At 44.6% G+C, this 11,138-nt stretch overlaps 7 protein-coding genes across 7 annotated transcripts in view; all 7 read right to left on the reverse strand.

Moving 5' to 3' along the window:
- Positions 1-136, reverse strand: part of VTP01DRAFT_2102 (uncharacterized protein) — a gene marked incomplete at both ends in the record, with an annotated part of 2,539 nt that extends 2,403 nt beyond the window's left edge. Inside the window, one exon of the mRNA XM_069380527.1 lies at positions 59-136. Coding sequence (XP_069237605.1) covers positions 59-136 — 78 coding nt within the window. The remainder of the gene's footprint in view (positions 1-58) is intronic.
- Positions 137-263: 127 nt separating this feature from the next.
- Positions 264-1,505, reverse strand: VTP01DRAFT_2103 (uncharacterized protein; the record flags this gene model as incomplete). Its single annotated transcript, XM_069380528.1, has 6 exons — positions 264-407; positions 468-646; positions 716-811; positions 883-1,151; positions 1,211-1,294; positions 1,351-1,505. The coding sequence occupies 6 exons, from the start codon at positions 1,503-1,505 to the stop codon at positions 264-266; spliced, it is 927 nt and encodes a 308-aa protein (XP_069237606.1).
- A 503-nt stretch (positions 1,506-2,008) lies between these two features.
- On the reverse strand, positions 2,009-2,742 carry VTP01DRAFT_2104 (uncharacterized protein; the record flags this gene model as incomplete). The annotated part of the gene is made up of 5 exons (XM_069380529.1): positions 2,009-2,195; positions 2,255-2,361; positions 2,439-2,458; positions 2,535-2,590; positions 2,654-2,742. 5 exons carry the CDS (start codon positions 2,740-2,742, stop codon positions 2,009-2,011), a joined length of 459 nt encoding a protein of 152 aa, XP_069237607.1.
- A 602-nt stretch (positions 2,743-3,344) lies between these two features.
- VTP01DRAFT_2105 (uncharacterized protein) lies at positions 3,345-4,503 on the reverse strand (the record flags this gene model as incomplete). The annotated part of the gene is made up of 6 exons (XM_069380530.1): positions 3,345-3,427; positions 3,491-3,755; positions 3,816-3,849; positions 3,905-4,096; positions 4,159-4,319; positions 4,390-4,503. The coding sequence occupies 6 exons, from the start codon at positions 4,501-4,503 to the stop codon at positions 3,345-3,347; spliced, it is 849 nt and encodes a 282-aa protein (XP_069237608.1).
- Positions 4,504-4,628: 125 nt separating this feature from the next.
- Positions 4,629-6,524, reverse strand: VTP01DRAFT_2106 (uncharacterized protein; the record flags this gene model as incomplete). The annotated part of the gene is made up of 5 exons (XM_069380531.1): positions 4,629-5,798; positions 5,852-5,950; positions 6,006-6,280; positions 6,345-6,419; positions 6,482-6,524. The coding sequence occupies 5 exons, from the start codon at positions 6,522-6,524 to the stop codon at positions 4,629-4,631; spliced, it is 1,662 nt and encodes a 553-aa protein (XP_069237609.1).
- Positions 6,525-6,718: 194 nt separating this feature from the next.
- VTP01DRAFT_2107 (uncharacterized protein) lies at positions 6,719-8,480 on the reverse strand (the record flags this gene model as incomplete). Its single annotated transcript, XM_069380532.1, has 8 exons — positions 6,719-7,221; positions 7,283-7,304; positions 7,377-7,551; positions 7,612-7,823; positions 7,884-8,094; positions 8,168-8,185; positions 8,264-8,277; positions 8,343-8,480. The coding sequence occupies 8 exons, from the start codon at positions 8,478-8,480 to the stop codon at positions 6,719-6,721; spliced, it is 1,293 nt and encodes a 430-aa protein (XP_069237610.1).
- A 1,959-nt stretch (positions 8,481-10,439) lies between these two features.
- Positions 10,440-10,700, reverse strand: VTP01DRAFT_2108 (uncharacterized protein; the record flags this gene model as incomplete). The annotated part of the gene is made up of 1 exon (XM_069380533.1): positions 10,440-10,700. The coding sequence occupies one exon, from the start codon at positions 10,698-10,700 to the stop codon at positions 10,440-10,442; it is 261 nt and encodes an 86-aa protein (XP_069237611.1).
- Between the last annotated feature and the right edge of the window lie 438 nt (positions 10,701-11,138).

Here is an 11,138-nt window from a genome sequence, read left to right on the forward strand (position 1 = left end):
ATATATATATATATATATATATATAAACAAGAGGCACTTTACAAGTTGAGATTCTTACCTTAATCTCGGTCTCCAGAAGGGATTCCCGAGATTCAGTGGCGAGGATGACAAGAGTAGTAGTAGTAGTAGTGGACATGGAGAAGGGTGAGGTGGTTACACACAATGCCAAAATGTACAAGCTAAACAGATTGCGAGTGGAGTGGAGTGGAGTGGGGAAATTGCGGGTATCTAGGAAATCATGGCGGGCGGACGGGTGGGTATTTTCAACCGGCTGTCTGCGAGACAGTGTGTCTATGTGCTAAAAACCGAACGACTTCTTCATATATAGCCCACGAGATCGCAGAGCTTAGTGGTTTCCTTGCTAACCGCAGACTGATGCCGTCAAAAAATCCTTTGATACCATCCTCCTATGAAAAACGTGAGTTGTCAGAAAGTGTAAATTCGCCGTCAGTTTGGGTATCACGTACCATCAAGACACGCTTTGCCGTGTACAATGTATTCCTGTATACGTGTGGATTGATCTGCATACGAGTCTTCATCATGTCAAACGGCTGTGTGATGCAGGTAGCTGCAGTGCCTGCAACAACTCCAGACGATAGGTTGACAGCCACGTTGGCCACCGCCACAGTCTGCTGATCCTTCCATGCTATATCCGCCCCGTTATTACACCAACGCTTCCTGATGATGATGATGATGACAAGTAATATATTCATACCATTGATTAACGTTTTGCACTGCTCGTAGAAAAATAGATAGATGCCTGCAAACGGTGCATCTCGAATGAAGGTTGCTCCGTACCCGGCAAACAAGCCTAACAAATTGATCACGCATCAAGTTTTTTCCGGCAAAGATAGATTACAAGCATATATATCTAATACGTACCGCGTACACCATCGTATTTAACAATGGACCGGAAAGCTTCCGACATGCTCTGGTAATTGTAAATGTTACTCTCATACCGCACCTTGACGACCGTCACCGGCATCATGATGTATCCGACCGCTCCTCGCGCAGTGACTCCAGAGAGCAAATTTTCCCACTTTTCGCGGTCTCGCGTAGGTATGTTGCTTGGCCAGAACGGTCTCACGGACTTCATCAGGTTGCGCACCTCGGAAAGTGTGGTGAAATACATGGCTGTTCCGGGAACATTCCTTTTTTTATGTTAATTGTTGAAAGCAAGGAACCTCCCAATCTCTCTCTCTCTCAATACCTGACTACAGTAGGCACTGTACCACGCCAGAGTCCCGTTACGCCATTCTTTTGAATGATATCCTTGACGGTGGCCACGAGAATGCTAACGATATAGGTTAATTATTTTTTTTCTCCTTGCACAGAGACAAGAACGGTCACCTTCGGCCGTATGGCTGCGCCTTGGAGACCGATTGCTGCAATCGCGTCTTGATCAAGTCTAGTGGCTGGAGTATAATGCAGGCGGTCATGCCGGACACGGCGCCTCCAGTGAGGTGTGTGATCGGATCTCGTCGGCGGCCTTGGTCTATTGACATTGCTGCTGGTTTGACAAAGGTGGGAAACAAAACAGAGGAGGAGGAGAGTCCTGCTTGCTGCTGCGCATTGACGCATCCATTCCTCGTGAATTTTGTTTTCCCTCACCCAACCCGGCAATCGGATCTTTCCGCGTAAACAATCAATCTTGGTAATAGTAATTTTTATTGTTGACTACGATTCTAGGTTCTTTTCTTCTCCCAGAGAGAGGATTGTGGTTTTTGTTTGTCCTTATCACGGCTTGGCGTTTTTCAAATATTAGTCTAGATGGCAGCGAATTATCAAGCTTACTAGAGTAAATATACACTCAAAGGATGTGGACTGCGTACGTTAACGAGCAAAACAAGAGACATGCATGTCTGCAATAACTGCAAGGGATACCTTCTTAGGGGGCTCATGAAAAGTAATGATGAATTCTTCGAACGTCAAAGTGATTATGAGAAGGAGCAGGCCATGGTTCACTTGAAGAGGAAAAACCAACGATTATACGGTATATTTATTGCTTCTAAAGGTAAAAAGTGTAAACAGAGAGAATAGATGACAGCATTAAGAGTCCAGTAACAGCTGGCGCCAAAGAGGTAGCGGCAGAGTTTGCAGGATGTGCGCTCGAAGAAGGCGCCGAGGATGCAGAGGAGGATACAGCAATAGAAGACGATGCAGATGTGGCGGAAGGTGCTGCTGAGCTCGAGGTCCTAATTAAATGCAAATCAGAAAAAAGATGGTTGTTATATTTATCTGAATATGTACGTACGCGTTGACTCCAGCAACAGAGCAGTAGGTCTGCACTAGACTCTCCTGGATACCGCGCTGATTGTCGTTAGGGCAATTGTCCCAGCATGAAAACTTGGCTTTACTCCACTGTTTCGAAAAAAAGAAAAAAAGAATTAGATTAACTATGCAGCTAGCTTCTCTCCCTGTTGAGGGATAATACATACCTTGCACAAACAAGCGTAATCTATATTTATTCGATGATATTTGTTAGTTTTCATCTTGCAATCAGACTGGTCAAAACCAAATTTGCAGACATTTACCTTGATCCTTGCATCCTTTCAGGTAATTATCTTCATTTTGCAAACATTGATTGAAGCTGTCAAGTTGCAAGAGCAGAAGTCAGATCAGAAAATTAAAAGTATTGGTCGATTTGACTTACACGACAGCAGCTGCGCAGTTTGCTGTCTGCGCTGAAGCAAGACCAGCAAGGCTCACCAAGGCGCTCACAAGGACCAGCAGACGGAACATGACGATCTTTGAAACAAGATAGAGTAGTGAAAGATATGAGAGAGAAAGCGATAGAGAGAGAAGAAGGAAGGAGAAGAATACAAAGAAGTACCAACTCCTTTAAATCAATCTGCAAAAGAAAATAAGGGGTTTCCATGTTGGGAGGAAAGGGAAAAGTTAGCCACTTTATCCGTACCGTAAGGAAACGAAACGATAGATTGGTGAGGCATTAATATCCACAAACCATACCACAAACGTTATCTTCTGCATTTTCTATATAGTGGTTATGCCAGCTTAAACTGAATAACTTCGTTCTTGTTCAATACCGGTTGTACGTTCATACGGAAAAGGCTTACACTTTGATTATAATTCATTGATGCATAGATAGTTTGCAATTAATCAAGTCGTCGTGTACGATGCTGAAAAACGCTTTCGTGATTAAGTATGCATCGCATGTTGGCAAGGGAAACATGCATCCTGCAATCCTCGATAAGAAGGAAAAAAAATAGTGTTGTGGGCAATCATCTTTCCAAGATACCCATCAAAGTGGATGAGAGAAACAACTTGATTCATAATACATTCGATGTCAAAAAATACTCTTAGGTATCGTGAGAATAATCAACTTAGAGCTTGCTCTTCGCGGCTGCTGTTGCAGATGGCTGGTTTTTTGCCCGTCGCTTGGCCTCTCGCTTTCTTTCAGCTTCATCTAATTAAAAACATGTTAACTTCAAGTGGTGATAGAATGGCGAGAATATGTCTTGATACTTGCGGACAAAGTTCATGATGCTTTCTCTGGATTCCTTGCTAGCTCGTCTTTCCTCAAGCCGAGCCATTTCCTCTTCGTTGACCTGCAAAAGCAAATCGCGGTCGACGCGTCGCACGAGTTCCTTGGTGGTTGCAATGGCAGCTGGTGAGAACTTTGCTGCATCCTCGGCGATAGCCAACACTGCTTTCAGAAACCCTTCAGCTGGCAGGATGCGGCCCACCAGACCACACTGCTCCAGTTCTTGAGCGATGAATGTTCGGCCCATCAGCTTAACACAAAGATAGATTAGTATATTTGTTCCTAAAGTCAACAAATGCTATCTATATACCAGCATCTCACTCGCTCGGCTAGGGCCCATAATTCTGTTGATGAATTAGCATACTGCACAGATTAATTATCGGCGAGCGATAACGATACCTCGGGAATAACACGGACGAGCATCCTTCCGCGCAAAATGCGAGTTTCATGAAGGGCGTGGCAAACGTCGCAGAAGGGACGGAATACACGGCATCGCACAACGCCAGCGTCGTAACGGCAAAACCGAATGCAGGTCCGTTTACGGCTGCAATCAAGAGCTTGGGAAACTTGATGAGTTCAGCAACCAACGTTCTATGTAATATCATTAGCAAGCCAAATACAACACAATCACGTAGGCTTATTATTATTATTACTTGACAGTAGTTTTACGCTCTTTCTCTTTGGCAACGCCGGCGGGTGAGGTGTCGGGTGCCTGCAGCTTTGCACCCGAGCTGTAGTATTTGCCTCGTCCTGTCAGGACCACCACTTTGACTTGCTCGGCAGATTTTGCCCATACTATGGCATCTAGCCAATCCTTTATTTTTCATGCATAAATACCATTTGTCCTTCTATTTTTGTTGGCCCGCCGCTCTACTGCTACCAACCTTGTACAGTTCCCCGGAAAGAGCATTGTACACCTCGGGGCGATTGAACGCAATCTCCGTTACACCGTTAGGAAAGACAGTGATTTCAAGATTCTCAAACTTGGGTGTGGACATTGTGCTCTGTTCTCTTCTCGACAAAGCAGCTGGTGTTGTCCCTGAGAGTGTCCAGCATTATTCAAAGAAATTCCGCAAAGATGCTTACGAGATCATGGTTCACACGGGTAAAATTAAACGGGCTTTTATGCTTTCTGCTTTTTGCTTTTACTGAGACTAAGCTTAGGCCGAGGTTTTTTCTTTGGTTGTGCTGTAGGATTTCCGCTGTCGGACGCAATTGGAGATTGATGGACTTCTTGTAAAACTGTACTCCAACGCTCCTGGGATGACGTTATCATTGCTGCAAAGTCGGCACTTCGATCGTCTTGCTGGGATATGTCAATACCGATCTGCAGTGGAGATTTCGGATCTTTTGTATTATCGGTCGATGATGAAGAATTTTTGTCCAGAGAAGTTTGAGATTGTTCTTTTTGAGGCCCAAAGTCTTGAATTGGCACTTCATTGGTCGTTTTGGCGTCGTCCTGCGAACGAACGGGTATGACATCCTTGGTATTTTGTAATGATTTGGCGCTGGTAGTTATGGTTACCGGCTCGGCGATGATTTGCTTCGCTTCAGTTAGAAGCCTTGTATCGACCTTTGCTGGTGTTGAAGCCACGTCGTCAGTTTCCATTGGCGAGAGAATAGATATCATTTCTGCTGCCTCATTCTTGCTGCTTTGGAATGATTTAGCGCCGGTAGTTTGAGATAATGGATCGGCACTGATTTGTTCCGCTTTAGTCGGAGACTCTGTATCAGCCTTTGTTGGCGTTGCAGATAAGTCGTCGATTTCTTTCGTATATGTAGAATTCTCGTTGCTGTCGCCTTTGCTACCAGCTGAGCTTATGAACACCTTTTGTGAGGCTGATCCGCTGCTTCCAGTTGCATTGGCTTGATGTTGTTTGTTATTGGTATCAATATCGATGGATTTTACAGATTCGTTTGAGCTTAATTGCGTTCGTTTCGATGATGCTAAGAGGGGTGATGATGATGTGTGATGCAAAGTTGATGGTATCGCTGAGCTTTGTTGTGAATCCTTGGATTCGGAATGTGTTTCATGTTTGGATGCACTTGGAATTATCGATGAGGAGCTGGCTCGCGAGGATTGTGTCGTGATATCAACTGAATCGTTCTCTCGATGTCGTTTTTGACTAGAAACTGCTGAGGAATTCGCTTTTCGCTTCTTTGTCGATAGTGACAGACGTGATTTAGTTTGCGACAATGGTTCAGGCTGCGATGAAGTGCTGATATTTGGAAGTTCGTCATCCAAGACCGAGGTAGCAGCCTTTTGTTTATCCAATTGGGTATTATCTTGAGACTGCAGCTTTGTTATCAGATACCTGAATGCATGAGAAGTTTATTATTACTTACCTGACCCGTTGTGGATGACGACTCTCCAGTGGCATATTGTAAAGTGTAGTCGTTTGCCTTGCTTACAAAGAGCTCATAGTTAAGCTGATATTCTCTTGCCTATGATAAGCCGTTAGCTAGACGTATAATGTACAATCCAAATTTCTCGACTCACAATATCGGCATCCAAAGGATCATCTGGATTAGGATGTGCCATCAGAGATCTTAAAGATATTAGGGTCGTTGACAGGTTAAGCGACGGTCTCCAGCCACCGTGTTCTCCTTTCTTTAGGATATCTGCACATATTCGACCGGCCTCGTCAATGTTGGGATGATATATCCGAGTTTTGAAATATATCTGAGGAGGATCGAATGGATATGATTGCGGCACCTTGATATCAAGTTTGAACATGCCTTTCTCGTACGGCGAGTCCGGAGGTCCTTTGATATCTAACGGTTCTTTGTTATATCTGTATTCTATAATGCGTATGTAAATAGCAGTCTGTTTGCTTACAAGACTCCAAGTGCGTTATATCGTCGTCAACTGAGTAGCAGACAATTCCAGGTGGTGGGTCTTTCTCAAGATCGGCTAAGCGACCAGACAAAGTGCGTCAGTCATTCATTTTATACATTGCATTGCAATCGGATTACCTAATTCTTTACGCAATCTGTTGAGCAGTATATGTGAGTGCATGTTGCGAGTTGGAAGGTATCCAAAAAAGAATTAAAGGCACCAAAGCGACGCGTATTTGGGGCGCGCGTCCATTAAGTGTCCGAATGGCGCGTACGTCGTCGTGATGATCTAAATGTCTATTATTACAATATGATGATAATAATAAAAGGTATTACAATGTAGAAAATAAACGATATGTCATATGCAGATAACTATTATATCCTCTTGTTAAGTTTCCAGCCGGCCATCCCGACGCGCAGACCACCAGCAAAGAGGGCGCCAATAATAACTGTGACACCTGCCCAGACGGCGCCGTAGCGATAGTCAGGAGGTGAAGTCTTGTTGATGATTGCCGAGGCAATAGGGGTTCCAAAGAGATACCCAAAGAAGTTTGTAAAGTAGAGGAGACCCACAGCCGGTGAGATATTTTCGAGACCGACGACCTGAGGCTGCACTGTAGGAAAGAGAGCAATGTAACCGCCACCAAAAAATCCGTATAGAACGGCAAACGCCCAAATGGTTGCCTCGTTGTGAGCATTGACCCAAACTGCCACACTCATTACACCGGCCATAAAGGTGCAAATAAACAAGCTATTGAAGCGGCCTAGCTTGTCACCCATGTACCCTGTGCAGATACGTGCAGCAGCGTTCACGGCCGACATGATTGCTGACAGGTTGGTACCGACCCACGGGTCCAAATGCAATGCGTTTGCGTTTGCTAAGTAGATAGTACACATTTAGCTACCACATATATACTCTGGATCAAATGGTATACGTACAGGGCAGTAAAAAGAACGGCGTCTAGATAGGCAGATATAGCATGAAAATGGTCAGCATTCGGTTGGAACAAAACGCTCTCGCTTTGATAGTCACCATGTATCCAAATGTTGTAATCAAACCATGCATAAACATGATGCAAAAGTTTTTGTTCTTGAACAGATACCAACTGATCAAACCGGATCGACCACCTGTTTGCTTGTGCGAACCGAGCGGCTTAACTAGGAAGCTGGACACTCCAATCAAGACAAAGCACATGATACCAACAATTCTGTCCCAATTCTGATAAGTATATATATGGGCGGATTTGTAGTTTACCATATCAATATACCTTAATGCCCATCGATAACCGATGCTAGCGATGATGGCCTGGCAGATATTGGATACACACAGACCACCGATACCTGAGCCAGACATGGCAAGACCAACTGCAAGCCCACGCCGCTTAGAAAACCATTGCTGTGGTGCACCGATGCATGGAAACCATACGAATGATCCGCCCACACCAAACAGCAGGCCTTGAGTCAAGAACACATGCCAAACCTAGTTGTCACCGTCAATACATCGCTGTGATCTAAATAATTTTCTGTAGGTACAACGTGCCTCCTTTGCAAAGCTGGCGAGAATAAGCGCTGCGGTACACAGAACGGTACCCGTCAGTAGCATCCATCGATAGCCCATGACTCGGATTACGACATTGTTGATTGGTCCCAAAATGAAGAACAGTGCGACGCAAAGCGATCCGATCCACGATAACTTGTCCATTTGGTTAAGGTATACATGTTCCTTGTAGTAGTTCAGAAAGACGCCCCAGCTAAAGCAAATTTGTTGTCATCTTTAAGCATGATCGTCCTTCCCCTGTCCGATCCAATGTCACATGATCTCACCTGTAGTTGTAGCCGAATCTGGAGATCAGATAAACAGAAGGTCAATTAGCTACATATTCTCAATTTTGAAAGTAACTGCTACTGCTTCTACTTTACATTGAGAACAGACCCTGCAGAACGAGTACTTTGTTAGCATCATGTTATCTGTAAACATGCGCGCATTTAATTAACTTGCCAAAAACGAGCCCAAAACGACAAGCCAGCCACGTCCATCGTCGGGAGGAACGAGGACCTCTACTTCGTTTGTAGTTACGATCGACTCGCGCCTTGGTGGCTGGGCATCCACGGCCTTTTTTTCCTCGTCGTCGTTCATGGTGTTGGTATCCAAACGGGGACAAAGATCTTGCGATTTCCAAGGAAAGAAAAAAAAAATCTTTTGCGGCATTGCAACCCCGCTTGAAATAATGGGCAAAACTTCGGCCCACAGGGGTTTATCCGAGGCCTCTCAGTGCATAGTTGATATTAACTCATATCACTACCTCAGCACGTCTTTAGGAAACATGCTTCGAGAATGCGTTTATGCAACAAAAAGAGGGTTATTCAATAGCCGGAGCCATCATCGCATACATGTTTGTATGACAAAACCGATAAGCAACATCGGCTGGAAGTATGCAGAGTGGTCCACCGCTTTCTGATATGATTTAATTTTGCATTCGCTACATGCAAATTTAGCTTTACAGGTGATGATGATTGCTCTATAATTGACCCGTCTGCTGTATGTAAAAGCAATCATTATGATCTACCTATTGGGTCAATTCCCTCTGGAGTGCATAGTTTATCTTCTTCTTCGTTTAGGAGCTGTTCCTCACAGCAGCGCTTCGAAGACTCCAGTTACTTACACTGTAGAGGCTAACATTACTCGTTATGTTTTTTTACCTCCGTGTAGGACACTAACAATGTTTCCCGCGTCTTGATCACAACTAGTTCCACAATGAATTCGCAAGCTGGTGTAGATATCCAAGAAGTGAGGCATATACATGAAAATATTACGGGGGGCTACGAGCAATCTACATATTCAAAGGAGTATCCTTTTGCTGTCTTTAGTTTCAAGCAAGCTACATACATGTCAAAGTTTTGTTCAAGCTCTTGATACTAATAGTGAAGTTTGGCTGCATGTCAGCCCTTCTCTTTCAAAGCAAGCGTTAGACAAAAAACCTACAGGCCATGACATTGACATTTACTGCGAGCGAAGGATTAAGCAGACCTGCTTTTGTTTGAGCACATACATGAATATGTGACCAGTGTACACGGGCATACATTGCTCCAAAGCTTCGGAAAGCCCAAGCTCACAGGTCTGTTTCGTTTTGGTACGACTGTGTAACCATCCGCTGACAACATTTGACAATATTTCCAGCAAAAGGCGAAATTCACTCGATACAGTGATCTCGTCCTCCAGAGACTGATTTGCCCATCCACTTCAAAACTTTGTAAGCACGTTGCACTGCTGGTTGCCAAATTTGGCAAATTAGCAAATTAAGCAAAAGCAGCAGCAGCAGCTTTGATCAGTGAGGGTGACAAAACCTTTGAGTGAAGAAGACTGAGCGCAGACCAAACGTTGCTGCTCTGCACCGTCACTGCATCGTAGATAATTTTGCTTGCCAGTCTGGGTCGTTGCCATCTGAGGCCTTTCACGCAGCTCGGCCGAGCTGTCTTGCACCTTTTCATCGTTGCCTCCACAGCAGCATTGAAAGGCCTCTTCTACACTGCTCCCTGGTCACCTCGTGGAGATACGTGGTCACTCTATGGTCTCTTTTTTTGCCCTATACACGCCGAAAGAGCGAGAGAGAGAGAGGAAGAATGAGAGAGGGAGGAGTGGGGGCATGTCAATCATTTTCAAGCGTCTTTTCTCAACTTTTTTTTGCCATGAAAGCTGGCAGAGCGTACAGATGCATGTCGGCAACCTGTAGCATTGATTTGTGGAGTGAGTCTTAGCATATATTGTGATTTCAAGCATTTTGTAACATTTATGTCCATGAAAACATTTCGCCCTGGAGAGGGAAAGTACTTTTTCTCCAGAAAAGTGCACAGTGCATGGAAGAGAGGGGATTCAAAGCCAGACTGATCTTCTTGACAAAAGGGACGGGAAGCGAACCTTTGGAAGCTAGCCACTCTCCAAAAAACTATAAATACCCCCCTTTTCCTGCCTTTTTCCCCACAGCAAGGCAAAAGCGGTAGTCCCCCCACATGGACGGCACCCAAGGTACACACGTAGTCATGCTAACATTTCTGTAGGTCCGGGGGACGCGTTCACCCGTATGCAGCGATCTCGCATCTAGCTTTTCAACCGCTTTTCAAGCCGGGCCACGATGATGCGACCAGTAGACGGGTAGGCGCGGGGACTGACTAGTGCCGCCTCCTCGTGGTGGTCCCTGGATATATCGTTGGCTTCATGTCGACGTGAACCAAACGGCACTACTTCTTTAGCATAGAAATGAATCTTTTCATCTTCTTGTCTTCTTTTACAATAATGAATAAAGATAACTCTTGTGAAAAGTGCTCTTCGTCTGCTTTGCTTGTCTTGTCTTGCATGCATGTTGCGAGTGTTGTGTGCTTCGAGAGTGTCTGTTTACGTGAATTGGTAGCAAGATTGCTCCATGCAATCTCCATTGAACGTGTGAACAAAATGCACAATACTCATCTACTTTCACGCCTTCTGTTCTTCTGTCTCAGTTGTCTCTAAAGATATTGTGAATAGTGTTTTCTGCGTCGAAACGCGTCGAGTCAAATAAAAAATGTTATTCTGGCAATCAAGATCGAAATGGGCTGCTCCAACAATGAATCAAGATTCTGTAGCAAAGACGGGCTTCTTTGCAATGGGATGCAGTCAACATGTTTCCATGACCAATGCCAGTGCTTTTCAGCGCTCTGTTGCTTACTTCTTGACCTCGATTTCTTCTTCCTCATTGCTTGCTGCTTCTACTACTGTCAAAATCTTCCTTGTTGGGTGGGTGCGAGTGCATTTTCACGTGAT

Source organism: Rhizomucor pusillus, assembly GCF_041956525.1.
Source record: "Rhizomucor pusillus strain CBS 183.67 unplaced genomic scaffold VTP01scaffold_12, whole genome shotgun sequence".
Lineage (NCBI taxonomy): Eukaryota > Fungi > Mucoromycota > Mucoromycetes > Mucorales > Lichtheimiaceae > Rhizomucor > Rhizomucor pusillus.